General features: G+C 32.0%; 2 protein-coding genes across 3 annotated transcripts; both read right to left on the minus strand.

The window, feature by feature from the left end:
- Positions 1 to 1,106: 1,106 nt before the first annotated feature.
- LOC106128487 (allantoinase) lies at positions 1,107 to 8,351 on the minus strand. 2 transcript variants are annotated; one of them, XM_013326891.1, is made up of 12 exons: positions 8,263 to 8,351; positions 5,946 to 6,131; positions 5,650 to 5,852; positions 5,321 to 5,472; positions 5,132 to 5,246; positions 4,641 to 4,787; positions 4,179 to 4,239; positions 3,951 to 4,044; positions 2,505 to 2,718; positions 1,942 to 2,071; positions 1,539 to 1,744; positions 1,107 to 1,379 (listed from the first exon to the last, which is right to left on the minus strand). In XM_013326891.1, exons 2-12 carry the CDS (start codon positions 5,983 to 5,985, stop codon positions 1,248 to 1,250), a joined length of 1,494 nt encoding a protein of 497 aa, XP_013182345.1. In that variant the 5' UTR covers positions 5,986 to 6,131; positions 8,263 to 8,351; the 3' UTR covers positions 1,107 to 1,247. The 2 variants fall into 2 exon arrangements, with proteins under 2 accessions (XP_013182345.1, XP_013182346.1); XM_013326892.1 differs by having other exon boundaries at positions 5,946 to 6,046; positions 8,264 to 8,350.
- A 3,184-nt stretch (positions 8,352 to 11,535) lies between these two features.
- On the minus strand, positions 11,536 to 16,951 carry LOC106128553 (allantoinase-like). The gene is made up of 10 exons (XM_013326992.1): positions 16,730 to 16,951; positions 14,755 to 14,906; positions 14,223 to 14,337; positions 13,793 to 13,939; positions 13,631 to 13,688; positions 13,290 to 13,383; positions 12,890 to 13,103; positions 12,612 to 12,741; positions 12,235 to 12,440; positions 11,536 to 11,818 (listed from the first exon to the last, which is right to left on the minus strand). The coding sequence occupies exons 1-10, from the start codon at positions 16,883 to 16,885 to the stop codon at positions 11,690 to 11,692; spliced, it is 1,401 nt and encodes a 466-aa protein (XP_013182446.1). The 5' UTR covers positions 16,886 to 16,951; the 3' UTR covers positions 11,536 to 11,689.
- Positions 16,952 to 24,866: the final 7,915 nt, after the last annotated feature.

A 24,866-nucleotide genomic window follows, 5' to 3' on the forward strand; every position in this document is an offset into this window, starting at 1 on the left:
TTGGGTTTCGCACAAGCCCAATTAGCAAAAGGCACATGATAGCAACTTTAAATAAACGTTGTAGATGCCGGTCGTATCTTTCTTGAAAAGTCTAAAAAGTATTAGAAGAAAGAAAAAGTATAAAAATTCAATAAAGAACTTGAAAAGCTAATTAATATAACATGCCTATAATGGCCATATGACTTAACTTTTTTTGGTAAATATATAACTATATGTCAGTCAGGAGGCAGACGGATAATGAACGAACTACAGTGTAATCGTAAATGTTTATTGATGAAAACATTACAGTTTTATTCATTAAATTCTATAAATTAACACTAATTTAACAATAGGAATAAGCCCTGTAGAATAAGTGATAGAACCAAAGACCGCGGGCTTTCGGCAGAATTAACATCGCTTTCTTTATAATTTCCCTTTTTAACATCAACTTCTTTCAAGAACTTGGAACTTGGCTCAATTTTCGACATTTCACAGTTCTCTTTTGATGTTATTGTACTTGAAGAAAGATTCTCCATTGCCGAAGTAGCTGTCGCTTTCGAAAGCGATAATTTCTTAATATCCTCTTTAGATTTTTTAACTTCTAACGTAATTGTTATGTTCATTTCTGGAGAAAGAAAAGAAGTTTGGTTCATATAAATATTTACGTAAAAAGTAACATTATTAATTAAATATAAAACTCACACTGAACACAAACGGAATTTCATAACATTTGTAAATATAAAATTGATATGTTGGGTGAAAATTTTAGGTTACGGTTGTGGGACGTTTCCTTTATTCCTTATTCTACAAACTTCCAGTAAAGTAGTAAGGTTAAGATGTGAATTGTGTACCGTACTAGATAAGTATCCTACTGATTACCAAAGTATAAGAAAAGCAAAAAAAGAAGTAGAAAACCGTCGGCCGTTAGCAAAACATTAGTAAATGGTGTCTCAGATCATACATTTTCAACTTTACTGTGGACGAATTCATCTTTTATATAAAGCAAAGCAACAATTGAATCGATTTTTTTTTCGTTCCGTTTGTAGTTTTAAAGATACTTTTAATCTTCATTTTAGCCAATGATGTTTAGAGTTTCTTTATTTTTTTTTTAAATGAAAAATAACACGAAATTAAAGTTTTTTTTTTATTTGCTGTCTGTTAGATTAAACATACAACGCGATAACGTTATTAAACATAGAAAAACAGAACATGTAAAATATTTTTAAAAACAATAACAACAATCACACAAATAAGTGTTATAATATTAACTAGAAACCATCTTTAAGTATCAGTTGCCCTTTTGGTCCGCCGATTATTTGTCCGTCAGCGTAAACAAGTTGCCCTCTTACGTATGTCTGAATTACTTTTCCATTTAATACTCTATTCATGTATGGACTTATCTGAAAGAAAAAAATATTGTTTAATATTTGAAATACCATCAGTCATATTCCAGTGTGATTCAAATACATACACATCGGAAATATAATGTAGCAAATTAAAGCACAGACCAGTTAGTTATTTTTTGTTAAATAGTTACTTTTAAAAAAAATTAATTTCACCTTGTTCTTGTAGAATATGATATCGGGTGTGACAACGAACGAAGCGTTGGGGTCAAAGAACACGAGATCAGCGTCGAGGCCTGGTCTGATGGCGCCCTTTCTGTTCTGCAGACCGCACAGCTGCGCCGGGCCCGCTGACAGGTAATGACTTACGTCGCCTAACTTGAGACCTCTCGCTTTAGCCTGGGTCCAGAACAATGAAAGACCTAAAAACATAAGAGAGAACATTTATTTAACGTTCAATTACACACTTTGAAGATTACAAAAATAAAAGGTTTTTTTGCCAGTCTTCGTCAATTTCAGTTTGAAAGAGTTACTGGCTGGTTTTAATAAGCTATAGGACGCGTCTTTTTGAAGTCTTTGATATAGAAAAAACATGTAACTATTTATCTACGTAACTTACCGAATTGAACGGACGATATTCCACCCCAAGACTCTAAAAAGTTGGAAGACTTCAAGGCCGCTACGGACGGCGAGTGATCCGATGCGACCAGGTCTAGCCTGTGATCCTTGATGTACTCCCACAGTTGTTGCTGAAAATACATTAACATAAATCTCAACTACTTAAAAATTAAGTATAATACAGAAATAAAACTACAATATGTACGACGTTTGAACATTAACTTAATCGGGCCATTGACATTATTGATATGCAAATTCACCATTTACTGCGTATACGTTAAAACGACAAATGGTTAATCGCCCGACATATTTGACGGCTAAGGTTTCAGTTTGTAGTATTGTTCAATATTACCTGGTAAGTTTTTTTTAAAGTATAATAGTAGATTGCAAAAGAACAATAGGCCTGTGACCGTTACTTATAGACTTGTGCAAAAAGTTAGAACGTTGTAATTACGTTGCCTACCTAATAGTCGTGGGAAAAGATGTACAAAAAATGAAGAGATGTATAGTCATCGTCTGATAAAACTGTCCCTTAATTAGGGTATTGATGTATAAACAAAATACCTTGTTAGTATTATTTCTAATAGGCGGCGAGCATTTGTACTCGCTGTGGCCAGCAGGTATCTGCTCGGAGCTGAGCGTGAGGTAATGATGGCAGGTCTCAGCAGTGACGCCGCCTCGCCAGCCCTTGTTCCCGGCGTGGATGCGCTCCAGCCTTGCTTTCTCCAGGATAGGGACGACGCCGGCCGCTGATACATGCACGATGTGAACATGCACGCTGTCCACACGAGAAACATTTACAACATCTATTGCAGTTATTGGAACGCGCATGCCCGTAATCTTGAGACTATTTAAATGAAAGTCTACAAGCGTATATTTTATAAATTAAATCAACGAAAGACTGGCCGCCAGTCTTAAATATTTTCTACTTTATTTATAAAGTAAATTAATTCATTGTTTATTCATTCAATAATTCTTATCGATAAAAATAATTATAAAGAACTATTCTTGAAAAACAATTCCTTGAGAATAGTTGACTTTTATATTGATTGTCATTAGCTACCGTGCTAACAAGCAGCAGATAAATAGATTACAAAATTTTAACTATAACTGCGAATTGTTTGATAAGATTCTTGTAGGATCTTTAAAAAAAATGTCAAAAAGTATTTTAACTCGTTATCTTTTATGGGTTATTTCTAGTCTTTATCCTAATACTAGATTACTAATGTCAATGCACTTTCAAGTGGGAAGCTGACACAAAAACGTCAATATATTTGATAATAATCAGACAAAGCAACAAACAGCACAATAGAATATTTGCATCGGGAAAACCATACGAACTATTGTTCTATATATACTATGTATTCATAAGGACATACATAATTACTTTATAATATAACAAGAACATTCGTCTTCTGAATAATGATAATAAAATAGATGAGATATCGAAAACACATATATTACCATAAAACATAACTTTAATTACTAAATAATGGACGCATAATTTTTTTTGGCGCGCAAATTGATGTCGGAATTATAGTACCTCCTTAACAAAACTGTAGCCAGACTAACATTTGGTTAGTTATAAATAAAGCTAGCAACAAATAAACATTCAAATCTATTCCTGCTAATATCTGATAAAATTGTTTGAACAACAATCTTCTAGGTTTATCGGCAGTCAATAAGTAACTGTTTATAGAATTAACTAGAAACAAAATGGCAAAACATACCATTGTTAGATTTGATTTGTATAATAGAGGTACATATTATAAAATGAAGAATAGTATCGCAACAATGATTAAAATATTATTGACTAGCCGTCGTTCGCGATTCTGTCCCCCCGCAAGTAAAAATAACGAAATAAGTAGCCTATGTGTTCCTCCAGACTGGGCCAAATCTGTACCAAACAACAAGATTCGTTGAGCCGTTCAGGAGGTACCTTCTGACAACCATCCACACATTTACATTTATAACATTAGTAAGGAGTAAGGTTAATAAGATATAACTTACTCTGTGGTCGGCAAATAGCTTGCTATTAAAGATACAGCCGCTTCTTCCATTTCAGGAGGATGAGTGGCCAAATATGTGCTATACAAATGTGGGTCTGAAAATAAGCGTAATTGTCTTTGTATCGCAGAAAATTGAAGTAACAAAAAAAATGTGCCTTAATGATTATGCTTTTTTTTTAAAAACTAAAAAATATATAATACTTGTAAAAGTAACGTAAAACATATTTACCGGTGCAATCAAATCCTTCGCATTGAGTATTTGTCTCGTTGATTTCTAATTCAGCGTGGAACTAAGAAATAAATAAATCAAACTTAATTTACAGACTATTACAAAAAAAGAAGAAAAAGATGAATATAAAATGTGAAACATATTTCTAAATTTGTTTTTGTAAGGAATTTGGGCATCCTATTACATTATTTTTCGTGAAGGGAATTTTAAACTATGTTTCCCTATCATGCATAGATTGTGACCTTGTAGGAAAAAATGTAAAAAAAAAAACAAATTATACGAAACACGCTTATCAAATCTATTTCCTAAACCCCTATAGAAACAAAAACAAGGTTATATATTTAATTTCAGTTAACTACCTATTCCTAATTTGTTAATTACATGTTACTGTGTAATTTATAGAAATATTTATGAATGCAATAAAACTTTTCCTCTTTATGAGAAATTGTTGTCTTAACTTACCGCCAATACTGTTCCAGTACCGTTGAGAACAGAGAAAATAGTTCCTAATTCAATTTGATTGACATTAGGGAATTCTGCTACTCCACTGTCGGCTAAGAAACCTTTAAAGCCTACAACGCCAGCCCTTATCATATCGTGTAGTTCCATCTAGAATAGAAAATGCATGGTCCATTTTAAATGCTCAGTGTATGGAGGAACATTTTATACAGAAAAATTGGTACACAACAAATAAGTAGGTCGAGGTAATATATACCGATAAAGCAAAGAAATATATTCATGAATCAGAATATTTCTCACTATACTTAAACCATTTTTTAAACTATAACTACAATAATGGTACGAATTTGGAGAAGATTCACAATATGAATATTTTTAAGGGATATCCCATTGGAGATGAACTTAGATATGAGAATAATCTGAAATATTCTGGAGTCAACCTATATAATGGCTCATGGAAAAGGCCGTTAGATGTAAACCATATCTTTATTAACCTCATTTCCAGGAACGATGCCACCCCAGAATCCAACATCAACGAATACTTCTTCTCTCGCAGCTGAAGCCTTTACCCTCAAATTTTCTAGTGTTGTCGTCGGTGGTATAGAATTACTGCAAGCAGAAAATCAAGTGATGTGTTGTTCTGAATTTAATAATATATCAATATAATATTTATATTTGTTTACAGTGGCATATCAATGACTGTCGTGATGCCTCCGGCGGCTGCGGCTTGCGTCGCCGTCACGTAGCCTTCCCAAGAGGTGCGTCCGGGCTCGTTAACATGTACGTGCGAGTCCACCACGCCCGCCATAAGTGCCAGGTCTCCACCATCTATAATCTGAATATCACGATTATTTAGTATGTGAATAAAGTCTACACTACTTACTGATAGTAAGCAATTTATGGAAAAAAATCTTCTTTAAAAATCTATTCAAACGTAATAAAATTAAGAGTTTTAAAAAATAAGAAGTGTGAAAGTAAAAAGTGTTTATTATTGTAATATCGAAATTGTTACCTTAACATTGCTAGTCTTAGATGTAAGGAATGTGTCAACTGCATTGCGTGTGAAAACTCCTTCAATTGTTCCCTTCTCGTCGACCAGAACACCACCGTCAAACTCCGCAGACTCTGTCACAACTCTTCTACTTAGGAACAGCTGCTTTTCCGAATCTCCTGGCTTCACGTCGACCCATCGTCCATTGGTGTATGGAGCGAGCACTGAAATATTACGATTAATTTATTTTATAATATTATTCTATAAGAGATATAAAAAAGTGTTTTATTTTTTAAATTGTCTTCAATTTTATTTACCTAAAAGTGTGATTGTCGCTAACGTATATATTAGCGACATTTTCCTTGACGTTTGTTACTGGTCGCGGTCTGAGAGCAACTGAAGGTTTTCCGCCTGAAACGGTCTTGTTTCATCATCTACAAGAGCTGTTATATTTTTTACTTAGAGTCGTGCCACACCACACTGAAAACGGACGCTCGGCCGATCTGTAGGTAAAAATTACTTCGGAAAATCATTAAAAAAAGCGTAAAAATATTTCTGCAATAGATGATTTTAACAAATAAAAGTGATAGAGGCAACTTTAAAACGTGTTAATTTGCAATTTGCATATTATTTAAATTTTTGGCAATGCCCGTGTTACTTAAATAGGAATTTTAATACATTATTTACATAAAACATCAATCGAGTATACGCCTAATGTTACCCCACACTTATTTGCCAATGATATGGATAACATCTCCCTACTATTATTTTCATAATCTTTAAAGCCCGACAGGTTATCATTCGACCAAAGCATCGCGTGTTTAAATTGTTTACAAAAGATATGTTTTTTTCGGTATTACAATAAGAAGATATTGATATACATTTTAAAACTAGTCAAAACAATAAACATATAAAATCAATAATTTAATCGTTCATAAAAACAGAATAAAAGTACACATAGTATAAAAAAACTTTTCTTGATCACTACTCGACATTTAAAATAATATTATTTTCTGATTACAAAAAAAATAGAATTGAATTGAAAACAGAAGTTAAAAATTGCCAAAAATATATTAAAAACATTATAAATAATGGCGTTTCTAATACGAAAATGAAGATTTACCTCATCCAAATTATCATTACATGAATCCAACATCGTGACAACAAAATCCAAAGACACCGCACTAGTATTGTTGTACAGTATGCAAAAAAGTTTACGCCATAAAATAATTCAAGGAAACTAATCGACATTGTGTAGTTTTTTCGCTTGTTGTACGAACAAGCGTGCTCGCGGGGCGATGAGACGTAAGTGGGCGGGTGCTTCGCGTTTACACGAATTTACACATATTATAGAGTATCACAATACAAAAGTGTGACAAACGTACAGTTTGTATATAGATTAGATATAATAATGGACCAAATTCGATTTTAATATAGCATTCCCTGTCTACATCGTACTAAAGAATAAAATTGCACATTGACACACTCTAAAATATTCATAAAGAAATTCACTATAGTTTTAAATAATTCAATGCTTTTTGTATTTCTTTTGATAAGTTAATAACAGATGGAGAAATAGTCATTTTTTTAATTTTTCTGAAATATTTACATTTATTTTTACTGAGATGTAATCATTTTTATTTATTTTCACCCTTAACTTAGGGTAGGATCCGAGCCCCTCGGTGGGGACGTTTAGTGAGCTGATGATGATGATGAATCATTTTTATGTAGTTTAAGAAATAAGTGGCCAGCATTGATGGTAAGAAATTTAATAATAGAACAAAATAATTCTTCACAACTAATATTATTATACATGAAGAAAAACGTAAAAACTAGCTTAATCTATTGTTGCTAAAATTCTAAAACTAAACTAGTTGTCAGTCTCGAAAGATCATCTTAGATTCTAGTAGAAAGGCCTAATTTCTGACGCAAAGATAAATAAGCTTAGATTTCATTGCCGTTATCCTGAATTTTATGGCAGAATGTTAGCGATAAAAACGGAAAACATTGAGATTTTTTTACATGTTAATCTTTTGGCACACATTAAAATTGTAACAGCCGTGAAACGCACGCACCAAACATGTTTCATGAGCTTTGTAATAAACTGGAGATCAATGTGTTTAACAGTAAAACATGTAATAGCATAAACAATCCCAATAGTTAACTCGTAATAGTAATTTCTTTGAACATCAATGAATTCTAAACAAAAACAGATTGTTTTGCCCAAGCTTCCATGACTATTTTGCTGGAAATCACTATATACAATTATAAAGCGAAGATCAGCAACCGTTTACTTTTTTACTTAAATACAAGCTAACGCCCGCGACTCAGTCTGCGCGATATTAAAAAAAAACTTAGTAGCCTATGTTCTTCCGGCAAAGTTCTATATGTATTCCAAAGTTCTGGAGATACCTTTACACAAACATCTATCCATTCATCTAAACATTCGCATTTATAATATTAGTAAAGAAAGATTGCAAAGTGATGCTGCGTAGGGTTAAGGATTAATAACTGATCACAAAAATTGTAAAAGCATTGATCGCAATTTCATCTTGTTTATTTACCACTTCTATCTGATTTAACGATTTTTAAAACTATAATAACGAACAAGAATATCATAAAGTTACTACGCACCTTTGTTAACATAGATTCAGAAAACTAAACCCAGATTTAATACCTAAGACAACTTAATTTCAAGACAACCACATCATTTCGTAACTAAAAACTGATTGAAGACAATTTTTATACATGTTTTTTGTCTCTTGTATATTTTTTTATTAAGTTACGTAGCATTCCTGTTCCGAGTAAATATAACTCTTTTGTATTATTTTCCTAAGTTCTTTTATTTTATCAAAATCAGAAAATTTGTTAAATTGCAAAAACTATAAAAACTTGATTTTGTTGACATTTTTCAATTTCTACAAAAACGAATACACACCTATAATTCTTCAAAAACCTGTTTCGTTTTGGTAATAAGTTAATGAATATTTATTCAAAAGGCGTCGGGCCTTGAATAAATTTAATATATTATAATAGTTCTCATCACTGCAAAGGATTTGAGGCGTCTTTTGCTTTTAAAATTGGATATGAAATAGAGCATTTTACGAAACATTTATATGCAACTAGTTGTCGCCCGCAACTCCATCCGCACGAAATGAAAAAAAAATGTAATTAGTATTATCGCTTATATGTATGTACGTCCTTCCAGTCCATGATCTACAGCTGCGCCAAATTTTAGCGAGATCCGTTAAGCCGTTCCGAAGATAATTTCAAACAAACAACCATCCATCCATCCATCTAAACATTCGCTTTTAAAATATTAGTAATAAGTAAGAAGTAAGATTGTAAGGAAAATATATATAGGAAAATAATAAAATTGTGCAAACAAGATAAAACGGAAATTATCATTTTAAATTCATATTGCGTTTAAGGGCAAAAGATTAAAATAAAAACATAAAATTTTTGAACGGAGAGCTCCATGGACATTTAGAAGATGAGGTTAAGCAGTCGTCTAACGCGGGGCAAAAGCTTGCTTTTATTTGGCAATCAATACTCATTCTTAGCTGACTTCATTAAGAAGAAGGTTATCAATTCGTCTGTATTTTTATGTATGTAGTCGTATAATAATCCAGACTGAAGATTATTCTAATTAAAGCAAACTCTTTGGGAGCGGCCTTGATTACCAAGACCAGATTTTACAAAGGAAACTATCTTGACGGTATTAAATCTTAAAAAGTACAATTAAAAAATTTAAGATGCAAAAAGTAATTAAATATTAAGAAGACTTAATCAGCTGGTGTTGCGTAAGACGCTGGGCTGGACATGATAACACTGACCGTGAAACTAAAGCACAGATGATTATGTTAGCGTCGGCATTCGCGGCTTACAGTAGGGGAATTAAATTTGCTTCCCTTTTAGGATCTCATATGGAACAGCAATATCATCAATATGTCATCATAAGGACTCTAATTTAGCACGTTTGTATGTTGCCATGACAACATTTCTATATAACTATATACTTCTGGATCTCATGTCAGGATAGTATGAATGGGTAGGATATAAAAATTCGCGACTATACCGCATGGCGAACAATTACGGTCTCGTTTATAGTTTCCTTTGGTCACGAGGAAATACTTTTTGTGTACGTCAAGGTTACACCAAAATAACTCCCACGATTTTCATTCAACATTTGTTCACTTTAAATTTTTGTACATTTTGAATGTAACATGAACCATTAGCAATTCACACGACTTTGCAAGGCTGAAATTTATATAAGCCGTACTCTTTTCCTAGGAATTAACTGCTGGATAAAGAGTTACAAAAAAAATGGTTTTAATTGGCCTTTCAAACACTTAGAGACAGAGAGAGAACATAGTTGTAGAATTTGATCTAATACTTTGTGCCGGTGATAAGCAAATTTTTGAGAGTAATTATTTAAAAGACGAAGGTATCATTATAACTTTGTTAATTTTTTTTTGTCTGTCACTAAATGTTACAACATAGATAAACCGGAAAATGTATGTCATGGGTTGAGTTATCTTGTGTCCCAAAACATTTAATCTTAGAATAATCTCAATTTTTACCATTGAGTTTTTGTATGAGATTTAAATTTTATTTTAGTTAAACAGTTATATACATAGTTAATATTAAAAGCAAATCTAATAATTATAACCTACTTTTCGGCAAGATGTTAAATACATTTTAAATGTCGGGTTAGGTGCTTCAATTTATTTATGTTTATATATTTTCAAACTTCATTTATTGTATTCATGTTTAAACTTTAATAGTAGCAGTTTTTATAACCTAATTAATATTTAAATTGTTAAAATCACCAATGTATAAAATAAGTCTAGAAGTGTGAATGTACCTCAATAATTAGAAAAACTCCTTATAGTTATAACATTGATGTATTTAAATCAGTTGTTTTTTCACAAACAAGTTATCGCAAGTTACTGACGACAATGGGGGTTATCGACCGAGTTCGTTTTTTTGAAGAAATTGATATAAAAGACGTAATCTTAGTCACGTTTTATTTGCCGCTATTCACGCTGATGTAAGCATGTTCTTAATTTTATTACTGGTAATATTAAGTTTGGCTGCACGTCTCTTTATGGAAACTTAATTCAATAGGAATTTGGGAGATTAAATGGACTCCGCCTCATATGCTAGAAAGGAGTGCGCCGTTGTCAACCTAGTTGATTTTTTTCACAGGCATTGAACACCCTTTAATTTGTTTTTTTTTTTGCACGGAGCTAGTTGCGTAAAAGCTCTGACTATGTAGCAAAATTAATCAGAGCGCTTGTAATTTAATTACAAATGTCAACTGTCAAATATCAAACAAGATAATCAAACTTAACAGAGTAAATAAATTATACGAGCTCAACAATTTATTTCGCGTACAATAAAGTCATAACATGCCATATTTTCATTTTAATTGCGACAATAAAATAAATCTGTTAATGCCATAAAAATTGTAAACGATGAAGAATTTTTAATCTTTAACATCCAACTTCTGTTTACTTTAATACAATGACGAAGTGTATTCTAGTTTTAAGAGGATTTAGTTTTTCCATCAGACATCATAAAAACAACAAATAAAACAACTCTTGCGAGATCGTACTGGTTTTTATTATTAGAAACCTGAATGTAGACTTTACAGATTATATTCTTAACTATGTATATTTATAATTTTTTATAGTGGAAGGTGAAAAACAACAAAGGAAACACTAAGATAGTTAAATAAATTTATTTACTAACTAGCTGTCGTCCGCGTCACCGTCCGCGTGGAATGAAAAAAAAGTTAATTAGTTCCCGGTAATTATTCAAATTTTTCTCACCTTTTAAACAAGATAAAATAAATCCGTTAAGCCGTTTTCGAGTTTTAGCGAGACTAACGAACATCAATTGATTTATATATAGATAAGAAACGTTTTATTCCTACCCTCAAAATACGCAACAGAAGCTACCACTAAGAACCACTGAGGGATGTTTATCCTGTTAGTTATTTTTATTAAAGTTGTTTGTTACTTATTATTTAACTATGCAGTAATTACTCCTATTGTTACAGTTTATTGAGCAATAAATTTCCTTTGGGTTCTCCAATAAGTTCACCGTCTTCGTATATCAACTCTCCGCGAAGGTATGTCTTCTTCACAACTCCTTTTAACGTTTTGCCAATGTATGGTGTTAGCTGGAACACAATAGAAAGTTAATATAGAAGTTAGTAGAAAACAAGCTGATGAAATATACAATAACGTAATAAAAGTATTTATTATTTGTTGGTCGTTGTTTACAAGTTAACAAACTCAATAGAGCGGTGGTTTTTTTAACTTTTCTGAAATTTTGCATGGATGTAGAACAGTCTTCGAGAACACATATGTAGATTACTAATTAAATTTTTCTTCAATTACACGAATAGTCGGGGGCGAAATACTATTAGGTATTTCAATAATTTTGTAAGCATCGATGATCTTTTTCTAGTTTCTGACTGCGTGGCCGAGGACGCTTTCTTTATTCTCAAAACAAAAACATAGAATTTAAAAAATACTACGGGCTTTATAATATAATGAAGACATTGAATGAGTCGTTGAAAAATGTAATGTTTACCTTATTTTTGTGTCGAATAATGTCGGCGGTGACCGTGAACTGTGCGTCAGGGTCAAAGAAGATGAGATCTGCATCGAGGCCGGGTTTGAGCGCGCCCTTACGGTGCTGAATGCCGCAGAGTTGCGCAGGCGCAGAACACATGTATTTACTAATCGAAGTTAGGTCTAGCCCGCGTGCGCTGGCCTCAGTCCAGAATAGCGAAAGACCTGATGTAAATTTTTGCATGAATTAAAAAATAATAAGAACACACAAAACATTTTACCAAAATAAAAACAAAAATTACAAAAACTTAAACTGACGACAAATACTAATATGTTTGACTATGATACAGTTTACATATATAAACATATAGTTAACTAGGATAAAACTCATGTTACCAAACTGCACAGATGATATTCCACCCCAAGCTTCTAAATTGTTAGAACACTTCAGTTCTGGAGTGCAAGGCGAGTGATCGGACACCACCATGTCCAGTTTGTCATCTAGTAAATATTGCCACAGCTTTTCCTATGATTTAGATTAAAAAGTTAAATTATTTATCGTTTGATGAATTATTACATGGTAGAGTCGCTCTTCCACTGTTTTGAAACAGATTGTTCATTTCTGTCATTATAGTGTCTCATTTCTGATGAAGGATTAGAATAATCAAATGTACCTTATTATCCAAATCTCTGATAGGCGGTGCGCACTTGTATTCGCTTCGGCCTCGTGGTATTTGTTCCGCGCTGAGTGATAAATAATGGTGGCAGGTCTCGGCGGTGACTCCGCCACGCCAGGCCGTGTTACCGGCTGCCAATCTTCGCTCTCGCGCTTTGTTCAACACAGGTACCACACTTGCCGATGATACATGCACGACGTGGACACGGACACTGGAAGTAGAAACGTGTACTTATTTTCCCTTTATCCTGTTGTCCCACTTAAGTCTCACTTAAGACTAACTTAAGACATTACATACAAAATTCGGATAGCAACAATTAAGTATATTTTTTCAAAATTCTATAACGTCATACCATTACGATTTTCATTCATTCATCACGGTTTTATAGAGTACTTACTCAGTTTTAGGCAAGAAACTTGAAATAAGAGATATTGCGTCCAGTTCCATTTTTGGGGGTCGTGATTCTAAATATGTAGTATATTCCTCGGGGTCTGAAAACATTTAAAAGCAACTGTCAAATAATAAAAAAGGCAATTTATTCAACCTCGCATTAGTGTAAGATAATCGTTAAGAGGTAAAGTAATCTGTTTTGGTACTAAATCTGTGTAAACCGAGTGATATCAAGAAATGTAATAAAATTAGATATGGAGAATAAAATTAGCGAAGTTCAAAAACATTTGAGAGTCATTTCCTTATCAAAGGACAGATTTAAAACCTTCATTATTATCGATTGAATACCTTTTTTTAAGATTTTTTTGTCGGTCTCTTCATTATCTTCCTGTACCTCCGCGTGGAACTGAAATTACAAAAAGTCAATTATTTTATGATATTAAAAAATAAAAAAGCCCTTGTACCCGTCTAAATTTAATGAATGAAATTTAAAATATCTAACTATTTTACCGCCAATAATGATCCAGTTCCCTCAAGAGCTGCAAATGCCTTCTCCAAGTCTTCAGCCTCTACGTTTGGGAACTCATCGACTCCGCTGGGGCAAAGGAAACATTTGAAACCCACAACACCTGCCTTCACTAAATCCTTGAGAGAATCCTTAAAAAAGACAAAATACTCTTTTTTATTTACATTATCTATATAACTTAAAAATATACAGCGTAAAAATAAAGTTGTCAAACAACGTACAGAAAACATCATTAATTGTAGAAAAAATCCATTAACGACAAAATCATTCATCAATGACAAATTAATGAACATGTGGATGTTGTGAAGTTGCCGAGGACTCTACAGTCCAGGATGTCACATGTCTATAGCATTCAGAAAAATAAATTAAAAGATCAGTTCTATAATTTTTAACCATCTGATTCAAAGGAGTTACCTGATTACCGACGATCACACCGCCCCAGAATCCGACGTCTACGAAAACGTTGCCCTGCGCCGAAGAAGCTTTTATTTTAAGATTTTCTAATGTTGTAGTCGGTGGAATTGAGTTCCTAAAAAGGTTTCGAGCGGTTAAACATAGTTATGCTATTTACTACCTTAATACCTTGGATCAGAAGCCGGATTTTAATTAAAACATATAATATAAATTAAAATAAGAAAAAAAAAGGAAACCTTATTTATTCACATCAGTAAATACTTCTAGTTTCTGTTATCGAATTCACTGGAATGGCATTTACGAATTCTTGGACAACAAACAGAAAACAAGATTTATATTTTTCTTACTGAGTTTAAGTTTTAGCCATAAAAACTTAATTAGTAGCCTATGTGTTCTTCCAGGCTATGTTCTACATTTATATCAAACTTGAAGGAGATCCATGCTGCCGTTCTGCAACCTTCTAACAACCTTCCAATCATCCATTCAAACATTCGCATTTATAATATTATATATAGTAAGATGTACCACTAACAATGGCATATCAACAATGGTGGTGATGCCCCCCGCGGCGGCCGCACTGGTGGCGGTACGGAACCCCTCCCAAGCCGTGCGGCCGGGCTCGTTGACATGCACGTGCGAGTCCACTACGCCTGCCATCAGCGCCAGATCACCACCGTCCACCACCTATAATACAAAGGCTTAACTTGGAAAATTCTAGAAGAAATGAAAAGAAAAAAAAATAATCACTTAAGTTCAGAAAGCAAAAGTGCCTTTCTAGAAATGTTCTTACTGCTTACTCAGAGACGTTAAGGCGTTCTATAGTGTTGATTAAGGAAGATAATTCCACCTAAGGGACTACTTAAACTAACATACCATACATACATATTTGAGTTCGACGTTTTCTACGAGCTTCTAAAAGCCCTGGCTAGTCGGATTGACGAAGTAGACATGTGATTTTTTTTTTCGCATTTTTCAACTTTAATATAAGTTTATTAAATGCGTTATTTACCCAACAAGTAGGTATATAATTATAAGTCAAAACCCGATAAAAATGAATATTAATTTGATTCAAGGCGCTCTCAACAAACGGTGCGTTCTTTTTTGTATTCTTTCCGTTTCGTCTACAATTTTATTTTATTTTCAGTTGTTGCTTTTCGATGTCACGTGTTTAATGTTATTTTTACCTTATATGTATACGATCAGTTTTGATTTCGTTTTATTAATGTGATTAAAAAACAATAATTATTTCTGCGTTCCAAGTCATTGTATCTCTGGTAGTTCTGAAGAACATAGCAAGAAAACATGTTTAGAACTGACATTGAAAAATTAATTTTGGAGAAAGTTTTTATCAGTTTACATTAAACAAGTCTTTAAGTTGTATCCGATAAGGGTACAGAAGTTCAAATATTAACCTAATATTTTATAAACATTTCAATATTCTTCAATAATCATTATGTTTACACTTTAAAAGTACCAACATAATAAATATAACAATGTCTTATCTATATCAATATTAAAGAGGAAAGGTCCATATATTTATAGCTATGAAAATTGTTAATAATAGCCCATTAAGCCATGTCTTAGTCTTACTTAACTATACTTTTTAAATATTTCATTTACATAGTTATAAACAAGGATTCACATCAGCATAAATGTGTCCAACGGCTACCATTGTTCATTGCGAAATTCTTTAAATTTACATACACTTGAGTATAATATGTTCATTATACACACGCTATTAACCGGCGCGACGTCCGCCACCAGTACAAATGGATAACGCCTGAAGTACACAAACAAGAAAGCGAAACCAACAGAAACAATGCTATGTTTGATACGAAACTAGCATGGATTTGATTCGTTAAGGTGAACACACCAAATATATTACCTTATACTATGTGAAATTGAATATCTTACTAATACTATAAATTAATGTTTACTTGGGTGGATGTTTGTTTCAATGAATCTCCAGAACGGTAAAACGGATCTTGATGAAATTTGGTATACATATAAAGCATAGTTTGGAAGAACACATAGGCTACTTATTATGTTTTTTTTTTATTCCGCGCGGACGGAGTTGACAGCTAGTATAATGTAAAGATAACTCTACGTATTTTCATGTTTCATTGGGGGTAAATGTAACTTCGTGTCTGTTCCAATTATCTTTCGTGTATGTGTGCTACAGACGTTATCGCACAAATTCCATCATTTAGCCGACCTAGTCAATCGAGCGAGACAGCTGCGTAAAAATAAACTACAAAGTTCTTTATACTTTTTGTAAATGTTTTTATGATATAAAGGTCACTGTTAATACCTAAATCATTCGATGGCAATAAAAACTTTAACATAGTTGTATTATACTTGCAACCTATTAAAGCAATTTGAGAGTAATTAAATTTAATAATATTAGTATTGCATGTCAATAAAGGTGATTAATAGATTTGTATGCAACACGATCCAGTAATTAATAACATTAAAATTAATAGATTTGAAACATAATAGTCGTTTACTTTAATCTCTTCATTTTCTGCGATAAATGTATTCGCTTGTTTTCTGGTTAATATATCTTGTATTTGTCCGTTTTGAACGAGCACACCACCATCAGTCTCTCCCGCTGCGGTGACAACTCGTTTGCTCAAAAATAACTGGCGACCGATTGCTGCCATCTCACTCGCGCACACAACTACACCAACTTGAGTGTCGGACACAACTACCAACGTAGCAACGTGACTGGCTGATAACGCTTTGTAACACTCGTATTGATCTCGAATGGATATTGCGATTATCTTAAAATATAAAGTTAAACCATCTGTCTGTTACACGAATATAAATCTACTTATTTGAACACATATTACGTATCTCAATATACACAACGCAATTCAAGACGGATTGATATAAACAAACAGAGGAAATATCGTAGAATCTATTGGGGTCAAATGGTTTTGGAATGATAATGTACGACACAAGAACAGATACAGAACTTACAAGATGAGTGAGGATACATCTGGTCAAGAAGAAAAATTCGGTAGAATTAAGAAAAAATAAGAACGATGCTAGTAAGACTTGGATAAAGCATCTATACTTATAAACTTTTGCCTGACTATGATTAGCAATAAATAAAAAATGATAAATGTAAAACGTCTATGAATTAACAACTACATCGTGTAAGTAGGTTCAGTAGATATTCATTTTTCTGATTTTCATACAAAAGAAATCGCTTATAATAACCATATTACATTGAGACCCTAACAAAATCAAAGAGGCGATTAGGGTACTTTAATAAAAAGTTATTTGCATTTTGTATAATAGATTCTTAATATTTCTATTAGCATTACTTTAAGATGCTTCTGAAGCGTCTTTTTTACATTAGTATCTATTTATTTAGATTCTAGGAGTTGGAATGTTCATTGATAAATTGTAATGCTCGTCACAGGCGTCGCGTTGCCATTTCTTTTATTCATTATAAAGCTCAATTTAATGTATTGAGACTATAAATAGGCTACTAAAGAGTTGCCAGACGTCTGACTATCCGCATAAGTCGGCAAAAAACAATCACCACTTTAATATCTAATATTGTTAATGTCTAATATCTAATCGATCACCATCACCATAATATCACTACCATCTTTATAAAAGGGCTAGCTGTCGCACGCGACTCCTTTCGTGCGGAATTAAATTTAAACATAATAAGTAGAGTTAATATTCTTCCAGACCATGCTCTATATGTGTGCCAAATTTCATCGAGATCCGTTCAGCCGTTTTAGAGATACCTTCAAACGAACATCAATCCATCAATTCATCCATCCATTTTACGACATATGTAGACTTTTACAATAATCCACATTGTAGCTGGTCTGTTGTTATTGTTGTTTAAATCAGAAAAAGAAACATGTAAAGTCGTGAAAAAATAATGTACATTATGTACGATGAGATGGACACATTTATATTAAACACGTGATCTAATACAAGATAAGTTTATCTGAGATTTTTATCAGTTATAAGACTTTCTATCCGAGTCCAAATATCTAAAGTGTTTGTCTAATTCTCTTTAGGAAAAGAATTTCAGTTTTTTTTCTACCTGATAACCACTGTTTACCGTAAAAAAAATATAGCCTGGGCAAGACGTTACAGAAGGCTTTGATCCTTACATGTCTTTATAAAAATCTAAATTTGAGGGTTACGCTAATATCTTAGTTAACTTAGGCCATTTATTAAACCTAGTATACCTTTACCCAGTACACGGTCTGTAGGCCCTTGGAATAGGTCTTTAGCTTGTGCCGAATATTTTTTTTCGATAGTATGTAAATAGGTGGATATAAGGTATACTATATAATGTTACGAAGAAACAACTACATAAAAATCAAAATAAATTACACTGTAGGGAAAATAATAGCAAAGAAAATTTTAAGGAGAAAGACACGGTTAAATTAAAAAGCGCCTGATTATTTCAAACCTGCAACTCGCTTTGACGTTAAATCATTGTTTTTTTTACCTAAAAACATCTAACACTTTATTTTTACTATGGTTGAAAGAAAATAGATATAGTACTTCACATTACCTGTTATAAGAAATTGTATTTTCGGATACATCCAGTCTGATTCATCATTGATTTTCTTTGCTACTTTTATTTCTGTTAATGCGTCTGAAACATTTCACGTTGAATTTTTTCCTATGGATTACCTATCTTAGGGAATAAAAAAGAATATTTTACTTTAGTAAAAGTAATATGATTATGAATTTTATAACAAGATTATTTAAAGTGAGAAGTTTAACAGCTTTAAGGCAATTATTATAATGGACTTAAAAGCCATCTGATTTAAATTACATACAATTATTTGATCAAGTTATTTTCTTTTCTTAAGGACCATTTTTTACACAGACCCTCATTAAATAGATGTGTTAGCTACGGATCAGTCAAGTTTGTATTGAATTACGTTTTTAAATAACAGTCCAAAGCTGTCGTGGGCGACATTCACAGTATAACAATATGCAGTAGAACCACATTAAGAAAGACGATATTTTATAAAAGCTATGAAATAAGCACTTATCAGAGATCTTCTAAATCTAATCATATTTTATGGAATTTCATTTCTAAACCGAAAATTACTAATGATTCAGATTATAAAAAGGTTTTATAAAAAATTATGGATAAAATAATTTGTACAATCACTACATACTAAACAGATTTTATTTTAAGAGGTAACAGAGAACAATATATCTTAATTAAAATAGTGACGCTGTAAGCTTTTACTCTGTGTACAAGTTGACGAATCGCCTAATAAATGCCAATGTTTCACCTTGAACTTTGGTTTGAACACGCTGGATGTCTCTGGTCGATACCCTCTACATTACAAATAAGCACGCAGATCTGAGAAGACCTAGTTGAAGTAAACATACAGACCGGTTCGTAACTTGGATGTCCTCGAAGGGTCGAACTCTAGTACTATTCCTTCAACTTGAACCAATTACAATGAACTCGCAATCTGAATGTCCTTTGCGCAGGAAGTACTTACATACTTAAATACAAATTGCAAAGAAAGGAATGTTAACTATGTTACAGATGTACTAAGTTATTACAAAGGTACTGCTATTGTTAGACTGTGAAATATTTTATTCTGTGGCACGAAATTTTGTTTTAAGCGACTTTAAACTTATATGAAAACGGCTAAAACACACACGTAGTTTTTTTAGTTTATTATGATGTGTCACGAAAATTTGAATAATTTTTTGAGTGACTTTGATAAATTTTAACTATGTACTGATAGTTAATTTAAATCACATTACTAATGCGTCAGTTTTGCGTTCAATTTGTAGTCAAATTAAAATTATTTTATTCACTAAGCACCTTTTTATTATTTTTGGGAATGGTCTTGTTAGGCCAAGCTCCGTTGGTATCTTAAAATTCTTATGTTATCAGGTATCATTTATTCGTCCTTAAAACGAGTTATGAAGTTTCGCAGGTTGATCGTATGACAAATATACCGCTGAACAGATTATATTTACGTGTGTACCTTTGTGTCAACTTTCCAAGAATTATGACTCTAAAAAACAATAATGATTAATCAAATGTTCAAAGAGCCAAGAATATTAACTCTAATAGTTTTAAGATTATATAAAAATAACTTATCTTTTTCACCTGTATCGGGTCAAATGCTATCTCTACTTTACTGGTAAATAATAAGAATCAAATGATATATTTCTCCTTACATCGTGGTTACTATCCCTTTTAAATCTCACAAATATTATCAATACGAAAGGTAAGATGGATTTATTACCACTTAACTGCACAACGGCTGAATTGATCAGGATAAAATTTAGAACAAATATATTTACATATGTAGATTCTTCTCTGAAGTAACGAATAGGCTCTCATATTCACTCAGTTTTTTTCATTCAACGCCGATGAAGTTGCGGGCGGCAACTAGTAAAAACAGAGTTTCTTTTTAGAAGTCTATATACTCGTCAGCTCATACATATCCAAACGAAGACGGTTGACCCTATTCTAAATTAGTGCTCTAATTTCCTCCAAAATTCTCTAGTAACTTTTAACCATCCCTTTGTTGATTTTTCTTGAGATTCTTTTAATTTGGTCTGTTAATCATACGCTCCGCGGCGCAATAAGTTTAAGGTCAGTTGTCCTCATAGTATTGACTAACCATTGTTTTCGATAAAATGACCTATTAAAACAGGTCCCTGTTGGAATGCAAGCATTTCATGGATACTAGTGCACTAGTACTCATTGCGCACTTAAACGACGTAATTGCAAGATATTTACATTAAGATCAATTCGACTACTTCCAAGGTAAGCTACTTAAGTGTTATTAATACCTACATATATGCATTAAAATTTTGACAGTGTAAAATTATTATGGCAAAAACATGGCTGATGGCTTTTTGTCTTTGTCTTAACTTTATTTCCAACTTTAATTCCGACCGTCATTTTACTTGCCCTCAAGTTACCTGTGAAGGTAATCGAAACGTCCCATGTATTATTATTATATATTATGTATTTATTACTTTAATAGTAAATATTTAGAATCTAATAATTTAAAATTATTCATTTTCCCATTTTCGATTGTTAAAAGGTGTCCAAGTTAGAAGTTAGTTGAGGTAATTACCTTCAATCTTTTACTCTGTATAATATAATAATATTTATATAGTAACAATTGTCATCCTATTCCATGAATTAGTTTAATTGTAAAAATAAAACACAAAAAATGTTTATATGTGTTTTAAACTTTTTTTTTAAGAATAAAAAGTGATTTCATCGGACGTGTGTTAAATATTCAAAATATCTGTTTGTCGGTTACAATTTTACCGTTTTAACATTTTACAAAAACTGGAATTCATCGTAACGTTTTATTAGGCAATTCTCTACTAAATTAAATGTACGTAACACAATATAGAACATCCACAAAAAATAAAGAGTAGTTCTTAATAAATAAGAAAATATAAATCTATAAACTTAAAAATTATGCCTATGTGTTCTTCCAAACTATGTTCTACATCTGTGCCGAATTTCAGCAAGATCCATTAAGCCAGCTTCCAAGGACTTAGCTCAAACGACGTCTAAATCTCCGTTTTCGCTATTATAATGTTAAAATTAGATTATTTGCAAGCTGCGATAAAGGAAAAACTTTCGACTGTAATTAGAAAATATAATAAGTTAAATCTGGTCATGGGGTCACATATTCGTCAGCGCATAACACAAATGCAAACGACCGATCCACTTTCGAACTTTCATCCTGAAATATACTTAAAAATGTCTCATAACCATAGATATTAGTCTACCTATGGATTTACACTGTATTCAGATGTCCGGCTGTCTAGGCCAGATGCTAAGTCAAGTCCAAAACAAGGGCATTACCAATTTCAGGGTCCACTTAGGAGTACAGTTAGTCAGTGACAGGGACGGTGATACGACAAACAATGCGTGACATTGGCGGTAAGAAAGGATGATACGTTTCTTGCATAGTAAACAGTGACAGCTCGTGCCTTCTGCGGAACCACGTAGCCAGCAAGAGTGGTCTACTTCAACACAACCATACTTCAAAACAGAACGGCAACAGTTAGTCACAATATGTTTGTTCCAGTTGTATTTTGTGTTCATCCATGACAGTCAATGTAGTGCGCTTTTACATAGTTTCAGTGTGTTTGTTTTAGTGTAAAATTTTACATTAGTGTAAGTAAAAAACATATAATATATTATATAAGTAATTGGACATGTTTTTTTTAATTGTTGACAATCGATCGAAAAATAGAAATCTCATAGTCGTAAAATATCATCCGACCGTAAATATTTGACATTAATATTTTTTGTTGGTCGCTTTTTGTCTGTCTTGTTGTACCTCTTTGGTGATCTTGAATATGGATGTAAGTTAACATTTTATTAACACTGATTATTTTAAATTTTAATACCTATAATAAGTCTCTTGTGCAAAAAGAAAATTCAAAGAAATAACGAAATAATTCAATTTGTAATTTACACAACCAATTTATTTAATAAATCTACAAAAAACTTATGTGTTTAAAAGTCATGTAATACATTATATAAAACATTGTTCTAAGAATATTTACAAAACACCAATGTCGAATCACCCACACTTTTTTGCTTCTCCGGCATAGGTACCTTTAATAAATCGTGTTCTGTATTAAGTATAATAAATTATAGCTCGCACTAAATATGTCATTGTTTCTATGCAAATCATAAATATCATCTCAGGTAACTATATTTATTATTCATTGACTGGTTAGAATTGCTCTTCATCTATCGCTTTTTATGCCGTATTTTGGAGCGGAGTTTTTATGGACGTTAGGAGGGACTCGATTCAGTCTTTGAGCGACCTTAAGTAACAAAAAATTATTGTTTTGAAGTATTTCAGCAGTTATACGCATATCTAAATTAATGGACTAATTAATTATCCCTTATGCTGTTACGATTTTAACGTACTAAAGTTTTTATGGAAAAATATTAGTTGATTTATTTTAATTAGTAATATTGCTTGTAGCATTCCAACTAAGCTCTAGTTAGGCTTGTGCTAGGATATGGCTTTACGTTAATAACCGTACGGTAAGATTCGAACTCTAGATCACATTTGATCTGAATTCTGTACCGCGATTCCTCAAATACTATATAAAGTCTTAGGATGACTCTGTGCTAAAGAAATTATACTTTCCTTGACTATATCTCGAGTTTTGATTCTCCGTAGCTTTCAGGTCTAATTAATAATCACTACTATTAGCTTGAATTTAATTATTATTAAAATAATTCGAAGCTAATCTTTTTTATTACAAGAAACAAATGCCACTTCTTAATAAGCATAACTAACTCGTAAAGCGCAGTCATAAAATGCATTCAAATATTTTACTAATTTCTTCCTATTTTATTTTATTTTTTCCGCACAGAAAGAATAAAATTTAATAGCATACAAATGTATATAAAACGAATAAGTTTTGATTGAGTGATGCCTGCATCATTTTAAATTGTACCTGTACATATATATATTTTGATGCATGCCTAAATTCCTTCCATAAAAAGTGATCTTTGCCATTTACTAACGCTTGTCATGCTGCATTTTTGACCTTTCGAAGTAAAAGTTGTCTTAAACAACTAAATTTATTATTAAATAGATTTAGCCTATTTTTTACATATTGTCATTGTTAATTGATTTTGCAAAATCCGTGGGGAAACATCACTCAAACATTAAGAAAGAGTAAAAAGTAACAAAATGTAATTAACACTGTCGAATATTAAGTAAATTAAATTAGTTATTTGTTGCGCATAAATAAAAAGATAGTGCCTTTAAATGTATGAGCGACAAGTTGTTGATACTGGACACCTTTACTGAATTTGTGTGTGCAATTGTTTTTTAACAGATAAAAAATAATTATTATATCTGATTTGATGATAGGAAATTGACTTATTTTTTAAAAAAAGAATTGCATCGCGGATATTATTTAGATAATCTTAATTTCGTCTAAATGTCAGAATTATGTATCCTTTAAAATAAATAAATAGGATTTGACAGGAAATATAATATACTAATAAGTTCTAAAATAATAAATTATTTTATTGACTCATTTCGAGTCCCTTTTAAAATTCTAGTAGAGTGGATAGAGTATCTCCATTTAATATGATTTTGAATTTAGTTTTTAATTTTTTTAAAAGTCTTAAAAATAAATATTAAAAGATTATATAGTTAACAAATGTGTCAAAACTTACGTGATTTGTCATACGGATAACGAATATTGACTCGACCACAAATTAATTTATATCTCATAAACCCCTCTGGCTTAGTAGTTGGAGTGGTGGCTATTACGCCTGAGGTTGGAGATTCGATTCGAGACAAATATACCTTGATAATAGACGATAAAAAAGAAAAAAAATAGACGAATTGATTCCTTCCTTCTTTTTGAAGTCGGCTAAAGAAAAAGGGATAGCGAATGATTTCTTTATTCCTTAATTAGGTCCTAATTATTACCTTTTTTTTTTGTTCTTAAAAATTATGATAAAATTTGAAAGATTTTTAGTATAAATCCTTTTTATTGGCAACAGAATCGATAATATTAAAAGCAAAATGAAAATTTGCAGAAAGGTATTGCTAAAATCGATTGGGGGACCGGTTAAAATTTGACTATATTATATTC

Source organism: Papilio xuthus, unplaced genomic scaffold, assembly GCF_000836235.2.
Source record: "Papilio xuthus unplaced genomic scaffold, Pxut_1.1 DF828780.1, whole genome shotgun sequence".
NCBI classification, from domain to species: Eukaryota; Metazoa; Arthropoda; class Insecta; order Lepidoptera; family Papilionidae; genus Papilio; species Papilio xuthus.

Bases quoted from the DNA above. Each gene is read 5' to 3' on its own strand.
- LOC106128487 (XM_013326891.1), bottom strand. From the start codon at position 5,985: ATGTCGCTAATATATACGTTAGCGACAATCACACTTTTAG. The intron at 5,853-5,945 runs GTAAATAAAATT...GTAATATTTCAG, and splicing joins AGCGACAATCACACTTTTAG to TGCTCGCTCCATACACCAAT. The intron at 5,247-5,320 runs GTAAACAAATAT...TTCTGCTTGCAG, and splicing joins ACAGTCATTGATATGCCACT to TAATTCTATACCACCGACGA.
- LOC106128553 (XM_013326992.1), bottom strand. From the start codon at position 16,885: ATGGCAGCAATCGGTCGCCAGTTATTTTTGAGCAAACGAGTTGTCACC. The intron at 14,907-16,729 runs GTAAACGACTAT...TTTGTATTATAG, and splicing joins CAGAAAATGAAGAGATTAAA to GTGGTGGACGGTGGTGATCT. The intron at 12,441-12,611 runs GTAACATGAGTT...AATTTACATCAG, and splicing joins AATATCATCTGTGCAGTTTG to GTCTTTCGCTATTCTGGACT.